Source organism: Tympanuchus pallidicinctus, unplaced genomic scaffold (assembly GCF_026119805.1).
Source record: "Tympanuchus pallidicinctus isolate F22 unplaced genomic scaffold, pur_lepc_1.0 scaffold16, whole genome shotgun sequence".
NCBI lineage: Eukaryota > Metazoa > Chordata > Aves > Galliformes > Phasianidae > Tympanuchus > Tympanuchus pallidicinctus.
Genome location: NW_026294679.1, coordinates 21,217,113 through 21,230,635, shown reverse-complemented (window position 1 = coordinate 21,230,635; position 13,523 = coordinate 21,217,113). Strand labels below are relative to the sequence as shown.

The 13,523-nt window shown below is 37.0% G+C and overlaps 1 protein-coding gene across 1 annotated transcript in view; it reads right to left on the bottom strand.

The window, feature by feature from the left end:
- Positions 1 to 13,523, bottom strand: part of LRMDA (leucine rich melanocyte differentiation associated) — a 641,585-nt gene that overhangs the window by 282,859 nt on the left and 345,203 nt on the right. The window contains exon 3 of the mRNA XM_052676797.1: positions 4,417 to 4,548. Coding sequence (XP_052532757.1) covers positions 4,417 to 4,548 — 132 coding nt within the window. The remainder of the gene's footprint in view (positions 1 to 4,416; positions 4,549 to 13,523) is intronic.

The following is a 13,523-nucleotide window of genomic DNA, read 5'->3' as shown; positions in this document are numbered from 1 at the left end:
ACCAGAGTCTTAAGCAAGCAAGTTACCTGTATTTTTTCAAATTTGTAACATCTTTTGCTTTAATTAACTTTATCACAAATATGTTGCAGCAATTACAAGTGATTCTATAGGCAAATAGCCTTGAAGCAGAAGTTACTAATTCTCCTCTGAATGCAGTATGAAAAGATCTTTGCCACCTGAATGCTTTTTCCATTAGAATGTGCTAGGTCTTCATGGTTGGATAACCACAGAAATAGCTTGCATTACGCAAGTCTTCCTCTTCTGCAATAGGATGCCACATACAGTCATATGTACACCGCATTCTAGCTTGAGCCCTGTCTGATAGGCAGTCAGGGCCCTGAGATACGGTCTTGCTCACTGATTTTAAAACCACCTTGCTCAAGAAAGAAAAGTTGCAACACAAGTGGTAATTAACTAAGTCCATAAATCTTATGGTGAGCTTCCCATTTACTGAATACTGAGGATATTCTGTCTAGTGGAGTAGCATTAGATTTCTTTGCATAACTGCAGTTTCCAAGGAATTCAAATGTCTTTCCGCAAGGCCAGGGTTCCCAGGCAGGAAGTTTTAAGAACATATTTCAATGTCATTAGTTATACAATTAGAGGCATTTAGATAGTACTGTCAATATTAGATTCTAAGTATTGGTTATCCCCATAGCTGTCATACACTTAGGCTAGATATCTGTGATGTTCCCTTCCAGCTGAACTATTCTATTCTAAGTTGAGAACAAGTTAGTATGCTTCTATTTCTACAAGCAAATTATTTTTCTGGTTCTCTAGAGTGATCCATCAATCCAAAAAACATAAATCACGAACTTCAAAGATTTTCTTTTAACACTGTTTCTTCCAGTTGTTCAAGATTCCCAAGAAAATACAAAGATAATTTAAAAAAAATGCAGTGGCTCATCATTTTTAGAAGTTCTGACAACTGCAGTCAAATTTGTCCATTACTGCTCTAGAACAGGAGAATGAATTGCCTGTACTACCTCATTTTGCAGACATTTAGCATCATACATTCACATTGCTTACTTTTTGGTACACTGTGTAAGAAAAAAGGTGGTCTCGAGAGTGGTGAAGAGTGAAAAAAAAAAAAGGCTCAAGACTCAAGTAAATTCAAAACACTTTGCAGAATTCATTGAGGTTTTTGTTTCATCAGGTACTGTAGTTCTCTAGCTACACACTCAAATTTAGCCATATTTGTCAGTGTCACATAGAGAAATTCTCAAGACCAAATGCAGGAATACTGCTGTCCTGTTTCAGCTCATATCTTTGTTTAGTGGAGGTTAAGATTTATAGATAATGTCTTTAATGTATTCACTCAATGTAAACATCAAGTCCTCTGCACTTAACACAATGGGATTTTGGTCACAGATTGGGACTTCTAGGTCTTCAAGCACTTTAGGACAACATAGAAACAAGCACAGGCACAATAATTTAGAATCTATGGTTTGGAATTGGGCATTAGGACAAAAACTCTGTGGAGATAGATGATAATCAGGAATACTTACCGGGACATCCTTTAGTTTAGGTACTCAATCCATGCCATGTTCAAATATTCAGAAACCTATCATCCCTGAATCTGAAGCACGGTTAGCGTCTTTGCCATAAGCAATGCATTTATCATTACTACCATTCTGCCTCAGTTCTGCATTTCCCACTTGCAAAGCATTTTGGTTTTTCTCTCAGGCATGATCAATCCGCAGCCCAGCACAGGTCACAGTGCAGCCACCCCCTACTCAGCACCATCATGGAGACTGTTCCCGCCAAATGGCCCCACTCAGTCCTTCAGCACTAACCAAATACTGGTGTGTTATTAACCCCATCTAGACTGAAATCAGGGCATGGGGTGTAATGCAGAGCAAGCTTAAGTTATGGCAAATGAGTTTATATCTTTTAATACATTGGCTAAACAGTCCTGTGAACACAGATAAATGCGTAGCTGTGCTTTCTGTTGTGATTCTGGAATTTGAGAATAGGTTTCAAGATTGATCATTGTGGTTCTTTTTCAACCCAGGCCATTCTATGATTCTTTGGGGAATGACTTTACAAGGGTGGATAGTGATAGGAAAAAGGAGTATGGTTTTAAACTAAGGCAGGGGAAGTTTAGGTTAGATTAGGTTAGGAGGAAGTTTTTCACACAGAGGATGGTGACACACTAGAATAGGTTGCCCAAGGAGATTATGGATGCCCCATCCCTGGAAGCATTCAAGGCCAGGTTGGATGTGGTTCTGGGCAGCCTGGTCTGGTGGTTGGCGACCATGCACATAGCAGGGGGATTGAAACTAGATGATAATTATGGTCTTTTTCCACCCAGGCCATTCTATGATTTCATGATTGCCCAACAATTTCTTAGTTTATTTGCAACTCTACTTTCAGTTGACATAAACATATTGCTTGTGACTTTTCAAATGGAACTGTATAGATTTGCAATAAAAAAGTGATCATATATCTTTACCAGACTTTTATAAGCTCTCTCTTACCAGAGAGAAATATCCTCTTCACAGTCACACCTTATTCATGTCATCGCTTTTTGGCAGTAGTTACGTTTGTGAACAACTGTTTTCAAGGATGAAGTGCAGAAAGAGCAAAATTTCATCAAGGATCACTGATTAACACCTTGAGAGATCATTGAGAATTGCAACCACTGCCATCGAACAAGCACTTCTGCAACTCCTCTCTTAAATTATTGGCAACATACTACAAAATGTATATACACTGTTTCTATAACATGGGTAGCTCCATACTCCCAAATTTCCAATTTTATAGTTTTAAGACTGAATTTTAAAAATATCTGGATAGGTCAAACCCTGCTTATCATTGTATCACTGACACTGAGAGTTTACTGACTTGATTCTAAGTCTGACTGTGATACCCAACGGAACCTCTTCAAAGATTACTGCTAACTAATTTTTTTTCCCCTGATTTGTTCAACTAATTCTTATTTAATATGCATGTCCTCCTTTCGATAACTGCAAAGTTCTTCTTGACACTTCCTATCCCACATACATGCATGCACACACTCAGGAATCCTACTGCCAAATTCACGCATCCTGCTTTGTAGATGGAAACATGCCGCATCAGACATCCACAGCATCATCAAAAATGTTATTATACATACTTCACCAAAGCATGACCTCTGAACTCAGATTTTACATGTGGCAGCAAGTAATAATACCAAACATTTATTCAAAGTGACCAACAGCGTCCTGGTATTAACCAGAAATCTAGCACTTACCTAGTAAAGTGATGACTCTTATGGTTCATGAGACACTTGACAAATTTCCAGGGCTGAGTATATAAATTGCTCTGGTGACTTTTATTTATTTATAAAGTCAAAAATAAGTGCAGAAATCATAGAACCTGTAGTTATTACTTTACTCCTCCGTAAGAGGATTTTGCTCCAGTAGGAGGTAAATTGCTCTCTGTTTACACTGTCTGAAAAAAAAGCCTGCAGTTGAGCAGCCTTGTCCTCACTCTGCAATTAGAAAGAGAATATTTTCACAGCCTGTGCTCTGTAGGTCTCAGTTGGCCTTTTGGCCAAAATTTGATTGCCCTCCACTTTTGTAAAATCATGAATTACACATCTTCAAATCTCCAGAAGGGTCAAAACATGAGAAATGATTTAATAATCAAGTCCATGTCCAGTCCTTGTAGATAATTAGCTTTTACAGACCATTACATATAAGCCTACCGATTGGGGTCTCTGAATCACCATAGTATTCAGGCAAATGCTGAAATATTTATGCTGAACAAACTTAAGTAGGCATGCACTAACTTCAGACATACAGAGAAGTGCCTGATTGGTTGTGAATGAACTTAACCACGCATCGAAATATTTAAATATATGATTTGAGGAGCACTTCATATGAATTATACAGAGCCAGAACACCAAGAATATAGCAACTCGATTTAATGGTTGCAGTTACGAAAATGTGCCTAATACCAACTTCATTTTTGATTGCTTTTTCATTTCTTTTTATATTATTATTATTATTATTATTATTATCATCTTCATCATCATCATCATCATTATTTACTTTGAAGAGCTACTAAGGTATATAAAAACTTAATATCATTTCATTGCTCCCTCTATTCCACTAGAGGTCAGCCTGCAACAGAACCCCAAGCAAACACAAGAACTGCAGCACACTAGTAGCACTGACATTATTTTCTTTCTCTATTTTATCTATTAAAAAAGATTTCTTCAGAGCCATAACTTAGATCTCTCACTAAAATGGAGCAACAGGAAGATATAATGGTGCATTTCATTTATGAATGACCTATAATAAATTACTATGAAGTATTCCAGGTGCCAAGCAAGAGAATGCTTTGTCTGCACATGAACTATATTTCACATACTTTAATTTGGCTGACACATAAAACTCATTTGACATTTTGCAGGTATTTCTTTGAAAGGATATTTGATTCTTGTTGAGCGTTAAGGTGTGGAGGTGGGGTAACCTGGGTAGCAGAAGGTCATTTCCGAGTAGATTGTTGTCCAAGATCAGCTCTTCCAAGTAAGTGAATGTTTTCAGTCCTTCTAGTGACCTGCAAACGACAAAGGCAACAGGAAAAATGATACTCCACTAAATCAGGGAGGCCATTATGAGCTGAAATAAATATTTTAACCTTCCCTTTCAGGAGTGGGAATAGTTTTGGTTTGGGCCTGTCAGAAGAGTGAATGACAAGCATTAGTGGCAAAGGGAGTGCTGGCACTGCAACACATCCTTCACATGCTGGCAGGATGAAGGATGGGGGTCACTTAGTGAGTAGCCAGGATCCAAAACAAAAGGCTTCAGATATGGGGCCTGCAGGATGAATTTGTCAATGTCTTGTGCCTTCAGGCACCCAGCCTCGCCTGACCCTAACCTCCATTCCCAAGATAAATAACTCTGTCACAGTTCACCTTCATTCCCTGGACACAAATTTAAGTTGTCATCCATCATTTCTGCCAAGAAATATCATACCCCACTAACAATAATAAATACAACTTCAAGTATCATTTCTTAGCTGTTACCCTACATGCAATAATAGGAAATGGAAAAAGGTTTTTTTTTCTCCTTTTATTAACCACTTAATTTGCTTCTCCTTGAGTCTCTGCAAACAACGTAAAATGTTCTCTACAAAATAAAATGTAGAATTACTCCAGACAGAAAAGGCATTTACTTTCTTCTTGGAACTTTCTGTCCCACTATCAAGCCACAGGTCAGACTGCAGAAAGCAGCTTTAAAAAGGAGCATTTCACAACATGGAAGTGAGATGATGGATTGTAAATAAACAGGATTCTAGAGGTATTCATTCCCCTGATAATACAGTATAGGGAGGAAAAAAAAAAAAACCAAAAATCTAAAAGAACACTTAGGTACCTTGTTAAAGCATCTATTCCAAACTCAATTCTTAATGCTTGCACATTCCAGCAAGAAAAAAAAAAAACACATATTAATCAAGTAAGAGGCACTGTATACAGATCATAGGCACAGACACATTCACAGCTCATTCACCTACCAGACACCTAAAGATATGCGGAGATTGCAGGACTTGACAGCTGATCTACTATGCCTACCACTGGGAAGATCATCACTGTATCTCTTGGCTGCTTTATAACATGTGATGAATAAGGGAATAAGGTCTATACTATTTATTCACTTTCCAGTGACATTTATACCAAAGGGATTTCCTCACTCTCCCCCAGTTTTTGGCAAAGATCAAAATCCATCTAAGGTCCCTGTTAAAGAGTTCTGCAGACACTACAGCTGGAGGAAAATACAAATATTATGTGTTCCTAATTAGACAATGTAGCATTCATCTGTCCAATAATAAAAATAGTATTTTTGTAGATGCAACATCCTGACCACATAAATCACAGAGCATTCAGACAGTGGTTTTTTTCTTTTTTTCTGGAAAATCAAGTTTGTAACCTTTGAACTATTATACACTAAATTATGAACATTTCAATGACACTTATCACAACACAGGAAAAGTATATTCCAATCTAAGGACTCCAGAGTACTTCAGACCTAGTTGACTTGGCATTCTGGAAGGGAGTTGCCACTGTTATTAATGCAATTTTGATGCTGGACAGCCAAACCTGAAGAAAATTCACAAAGCCTACCCCCTATGGCATATCTATATGATATATTGAGACTAGTTTCCGAAGCTGCAAGAGCAAAAGCCTCCACTCTAAACACACCAAAACAACCGTCAGAGTAGCAGTCATATTTTTGCACTTGCACTTAGAAAGCTCTTTTGGAAAAGCTCAATTCGGCCTGCATAACCCATCTACAGATGAGAGCTGCTAGACTGAGTAGTTATTTCAGTGAAGGGATCATAACAAACTTTGTTTTGCCAAAGTCAAGATCAGAAGAGAGATCAGTGAACATTTCAGACAGTGCTTTCCCCCAAGTACCTTTAAAAGGCAAAATAATCTAGAGGAAGCAGCTGCGAGTTTATCAAGCTGTTATGAGTTTTTCATTTCAGTTTATTTGACAAACCTAGTTCAGTAAATTGCCTTTAAATAATCTTTATTATATAAATAGTGGATTATTTCCAAATCTCACATTTTAGTGTAAGACTTTGACTTGCCAAAGGAGTTCAGAGAAGGCCACCTCCTTGTCAACACCACAGAGCTTTATGAGATGTTAATAGGTCCTTTGTGAAAAAACATTGTTTGGGCTCTGGTCAGTGTCAGCATCAAAATACACATTGTTCCTGAGTTATGTTATGCAAATATAATACTCTTATCATAAGAATCGGCAAATGGTTGGCAACGGGCAAGGAGAAGAAAGCACACAACCAAAACTGCTGCAGGGAAGGCATAAAACAAAATGACAAGCCATGAAGTGGGACAAAAGGCCCTGAAACACTAGAGGGAGTTGCTTATTGAAACAGCCTTTCTTTCACAAGCCTAGGCTGAATACAAGGGTACTGGTTTCATCGATAGGCAGAGAGAATTGTGCACAAATCTCCTTACACCTGTCTAGTTTTGATAATTTTTGCCATGTAATGTTATTAGCTGTTCAGCTAAAAAGGAGCTGTGTTACACACAGGGTTGCTTATTAACTGTTGTTTTCATGTCATCGGAGTAGTGTGCACTTGGTGATTTAATCAGCTAAATTCAGACCCCAGAGAGATGAGAGGGGCTGACACAGTACAGGGAGAAGGTGTAAATATTAACATAAATTTATATCCATATTTTAGACCAGTATTCATAGAATTCTGATTTTTGTTTCTTAAACTGATTTTCAAAATTAAAATCCAAGGCAACAACATCTATCATCATAACATATAAGGAAATATTGCCAAGCAGTTGCACTCTGAGATAAAAAAAAGAAAAAAATGTTGTAAGTACAATCTGTGAAATAAGTTTTAGGTGAGTTGCTGAAATTTCTTCCATAATTTCTACGTGCCTCAATTTCCCATTTGCAGATGGAGGACAACACCACCTACGTAAGAAAGAATTACAGTTGTGAATTAGTACATGGAAAGCATTCAGAGAAGCTGAGGTAGAAGTTAGTAGAAAATACCAGCATTTATCTTAGAGTAAGATAGCTATATTAATGTACCGTATCGTCTTATGAGTCCATTATAAAATAGGACACCCATCCACATGGCATAGTAAGAAGCATAGAAACACTGCAAATGAAAAGTATTAAATAAGGGAAATCCCCTGAGAAAAAGAACCAGCCTAAAATTAAATCTGGCCTGCTCTCTCATAGTTCACAGCAGAGGAAATGTCTCCACTTCTTGGCTTATTAAAACAAGCACATGACCCTACCACCACACCAGAACCAGCACTGAAGGGCAGTGGCAAGTAGTGGTTTTCCCTAGCTTCAGAAAGCTAATCAGCATCACTAAGGTGTACTGCAGGTTGCTTTTCCCTGCTGCAATGACAGAAAATCCACCCATTATCTCAACTACAGGTACCATCTCAGTTACCTCATCACAGGGCTCGCAATGCTCCCAGAGGAGAGCAAGTGCTGCCAAGAGATTTCCATTGCAATTTCCAAAGTCACATCAAACCGACAAAACATCACAACGTATTCAGTGCCACCTCATTCAAACAGAAAAAACTTTGTTTCCACTGTAATTAACCCTATCCTCGTTAAGATAATTATGATCAAGCTCCCTGTCACAGCTAATATTGCAGCATCATTGCCTGTGGCTCACGCTCTGCCCTCATTAGCTTACAAAGCCACTGCACTAAACAGGAAAGTGATTCCCTCTGCAAAACGACTTAAGATGTTCTGTAAGCAGACAGTAAATAATCCTTTAGAATACAAAGGTCTCAGAAGTGTCATTTTATCCAAGTCCTTCAACTAATCAGCCTGATTTCTCCCAGCTTTCTTTTCCATAATTCAATCATGATTTCTCACAAAGTTTTAATCATAAAGGAATGTCACGGCAGGGATTTTTCCCTCTATGTGCATGCATGGCAATTGCCAGCTACAGTACCTTACACAAACCCCCTGGCCCAATGGGATTTGGGTACAATGAAAATAAAGGGCAGCTCTTCAATTCGGTAATATTTGACAATGAAAACGTGAAAATGCATAAACGAAAAAAAAAGCAGAAGCACCTATGGAGTGATGGACAAACCTTGGTACAATGCTGTTGTTCCTGTCCTGAAGAACTTCAGAAGTACATTCTAAAAAGGTGTTTCCAGTTCTAATAAGACAGCTGACTCCTATCTAATGACTTTTTTCTCCTGTTTAACAGGAAAAGTGAAAGCAGTTAACAGTATGTAAATAAGAGAGTTTGGCTTTTGCTTTTAAATTGATTTGTGCTCTGTTGACAAGAGATAGCCACTACCAGAAGTTAAAGACAGAGCTGCTATATTACAAGAGCTTTTTCACGTCTTTTTTCTTGCCTTATATGTTTTAACAGGTTACAGGAGAGCAGCATCAACATGAAAAACCTAGTACTAGATAATTTCAGCATTTAAAAAATATAAATCTAATTTCTATTCCTTAGCACCTGCCAGCCAAAGATGACAAAGGCTGTTGGTTTCATATATATACATATGCATATATGTGTATGCAATGATAAATAACAGAAAACAGAAAACATTTTTCCTAATTCCTTGAGAATGCAAAAAATATATATATATAAATATAATATAATTTCAGTTTTACTTGATCTGATTTCTGTTCAAATTTAACTTCCCTTTAAACTGAATCATAACACACAAATAAGGGGGGGGGGGAGGGGGGGGAGAGGAGAAAGCTATATCCAATTTTATTCTGATGACGAAAGGAGTTTGGTGAATCTCCCATGCAAATTGTCTTGGACTGAGGTCTCTGACTCAACTCTCTACTTTCAAATCTTTTTCGGAGGTTCAATTCTAAACACACTTCTCCCATGCAAGTACAGAAAACTAAATAATGCATTTTAAAGAAAACAAAGCAGTTGGATAATACATTCAAACGGAAAACAGAAAGGATGATGCAACAGAGTTCTTATGTGATTTCTGGACCAAAGGGGAAGGAGAAGATTTAAAAAAAAATAGAGAAAGTAAAGAACCCCCAAACTCCAGCATTAAAGTACCAAAGATTGATTTTGTCAGTCTAGTTTTCTGGTTTCAAAGAGCAAACATTTTTTCTCTTATATACATCAGCTTGTCATCAGGTCAGTGTTTTGAAATATCAGTACCTGCATGCTGGCCTCCTAGTGTGAGCCAAGAGCAAATTTAGACTATATAAATCACACAATTCTGTTCAATGGAGAAAGAGCTTCCCAGTGTTACCAAAACATGAAATATCTAGTTGTGTAATATCAGAGGGAAAGTTAGCATTTCATAAGACATTTAGAAGTAGCATTTTGCATCACTTTCAGTCAATCAATTTCCAGCATTCCGACAGAAGAAGATCTCAGTAAGAAAAGATGATTAACCAGATCTACAATTAGTCTCAGAGTCTTTTCATATTAAAGGTCATATTCAACTCTCAAATGTACAATGAAATGAATATCCATCTCTCATTCTTCCCCTTTCTTTATATGCTGATATCATGAAACTATCTGAGATATCTTATTAGAAAAAAAGATAGGCATGAAAACATCTTGCAGAACAATCAAACTAAAGCTATGTAAGCACATATAAATGATAGGGATTAATGTAAATCCAGAATCCTCAACTGTTTTTATCATCTTGCTTTGAGTCTCATGCAGCAAATTTTGTTGCTTAAAAAAAAACAACAACAAAACACACAAAACCCTCAACTCTCACAAGCCACAACCCATCCTCAAACCTCAAATACACAAACAAAAGGCTCAGTAAATAGATAGACAAAAATACATATTCTGACTTTCTGAATTCTAAATATTGAATTTTACAATTTATATTTTCAAATACTTTTTTTTTAACCAATTCTAAAACAGAAATACAGAATCTAGTTTTCTTTAAAGAAAAGGAGAAATTTTGTTATTAAGCAAATAACAAAGAAATTATTGAAAAATACTGATGCACATCTGTAGAGATCTAGTTATTTGTAATCCCTAGGAGCCAGCAACAACAAATGTGCATTTCCAAAAGCTGATGCAGGCCTTCTGGTGAGACTCAGTGAAGTACATACATTGAGGAGGGATGAACATTGCCTATTTGTCTACAGTCTTGCAATGCAATTAGAAAAATTTAGAACATTAAGGTAAAATAAGCCATCATAGCTATATCCCATAAGGCTGCATTAAATAGTGAAATAAGCGACAAGCACTAATTACAGTTTTCAGTAGCTCTCAAAACCACGAAGTCAACCATTTTAACACTAAAACCATTCGCTCCTACCAAGACTTCAGTTAAAAAATACTATATACATATATTTTTCTGGTCTATCTAAACAACCACACTTACTGGGGTGAGATTCACTTTCTCTGTTAATTAAAGTCACAGATTTCACTGCGTATTTAATACATCTCTACTCAAGAGGATATCCGAATAATAGAGTTCAAGCTATACCTTTTATGTTAGGCTTCTTTTTGCTCAACTATTTTATAATACATCTTTAGGATTAAACACACTAAGATTTTACAGGATATTACCGCTATAATTTTGAGTAAGTTTAAATAAAATGACAATCAATGTAAAAATATAGCCTGTAGCAAGACAGTTTTCACATAAGCTATACAAAATATTTCAAAATAATACAAAATGGATCAAAAAATGAGGTCTTAGTCATCTAATGATTGAGCAAGTATCAAGTAACACAATACAATTTGCAAAACACAACTGAAAATTACCCAGCATAGAGTTAGTGACAGTGTGCACTCATATTTTACAAAAGGCATTCTGGAGGGAAGCCCCTTGTAGTCCAGTGTATGTCCCTTCAGAAATACTATAATCATAGAATGGTTTGGGCTGGAAGGGACCTGCCAGATTATCTCATTGCAACCCCCTGCTATAGGCAGGGTCACTACCCTCTAAACCATGTTGCTCAAAGCCCCATCCAGCCTGGCCTTGAATACTCCCAGGGAGGGTGAATTCACAGTCTCAACGGGCAAGTCTTAAATATGAACTTAAACATACGGGTATACAATAAGCACATCCTGCTAAAATTTCCTAGAAGTATTAATGATGGACAACAAGGTCAGAGGAGTTAGAAGAGAAGCTTTGGATGTGAACACATTTCTTGCTTCACCTTTTCCCCCAATTTTAACATGGAATTCAGTCATAATAAACCAAGTGGCTTCAAAACTGAATTTAAAAAAAAAAAAAAATCAAGCACTTCCATTTCCTGAATTCAGAAGAATTCAAACAAACTTTAAAGATTGAAAACAGCAAAAGAATGAATCAGAATTTACAAAATATAAACTTACCTGCTAAAAAAAATAAATAAAATGCTAAAAACATATTTATTTTTAAAAGCTCTTCTTAACTCCATATATTGAGAATCTTATAAAAACAGTATTATCGTGAAAATATGAGCAAGTTCAAGCGCAAAGGCAGTGCCATAATGAAAGCTGGACTGTATCTTGGATCAATCTGTCACTCTGCAATTCAGACAGTAACCTGACCGCTCCCCTTTTTGCACAGAGAGGGGGAGTAACAAGCCTGTAGAGTGAATAGAGTAAAGCCCATTTCGACTACTTGTGTTTAGTGAGAAGGGGGAAAGAAAAGTAATTTTTCTCCCATCTTCCACAACAACCAAGGCTGAGGATTGACAAGCAAATTGACGCACTGCTCAGAGGGCAAAAGATAAATGTTTGATGAATTGGCCATTGCTGGAGGAGTGATGGGCTTCATATGTGCATAATGGACTAGCTGCCGTTCAATTCAGATTGCCTGCCAAGATAAGAAACCATAATGAATGGACCAAGCACAGCCTGTGCCATAAGAAAGTATAATCTGACTAGTTTTAATAAACTTAATAAAAAAGATGAAGCAGAGGGAGGCAAGGGGACTGGCCTTTGTGACCAGCTCTAAGAGGTGAGAACGACTAATAGACTGCTTAAGCATGATAGCGGAGAATTGTTAATGGACATAACACTGAACCTCCTGATGTTAAAAAATATCTTTACAACAACTGAAAACCATAGAGATTTGCATATGCACGTACCCCAGACACTAGCAGTTCTTATATGGCATATAACCACCATTTATTTTTTCTTCTCTTCTACTACCTACCAGGTCTCCTTTACTTCCTTTATCCTTTCAGCATGATAGCTTATTCCTTAACCAGATGCACAAAAAACACAATAATTTTACCAACAACTCCCACAATCAAAATAACTCTTCTAATTGTAACCCAATAAAATTCAGAACCAGTTTCTGACAGATTCTGGCTTTACAACTACACTACTCATGTTCACTCCCCAGGGAGAAACATCTTTTACCACAAAGAATTGTTCACAGTGTAATTTAATTTACTTTTGCAAGCTAAGTTTCTATCAATTATAAAAAATTGCCAGTATGGCTACAGCAAAACAAATAAACAAGCAAACTACAGTCCTTTCTAGCACAGGCAATACTAAGTTGCCAGTCTAGTCCTTTCGGTCCAGTATTTGCTAGACTGGAGACAAGATTCCAGCTGATACCGTTCCCCTTTGTACCCACATCCTGGCCTTCTATGTCACCAACCAGCACTACAAAAGGAAATAAAGAGCTTTAACAAAACAAACCAAAACTGAACAAAAAATCAACTACATTTGACAGTGATATTTTACTCTATATGTGTACACCTATGGATATACAATAGACTGATAATCACCATCATTTTCATGGGGAAAATCATTTACACACAGAGCCATTTTTGCTTTTCCTTTCTCATTATTTACCAACATGAACAGCGGTGGCTCACTTTCTGAAGCTTACCAGACAATTATACTCAAATCTGTGACTAAAAAAGCTGAAGGAGTCAACAAGAGGAAAACCAGTCCTGACTTCTAAAGCAGAAGGATTATGCCAATGATCTATTTCTTCGTTAAAGATGCAAAGAGCAAGAATACACCCTTTAATGTGCATATATATAACACATAGTACTTGGGCAAGTAGAACTATTTTTCCCTTTAAACAGGAAAGGAAAAGAAAAAGTAAG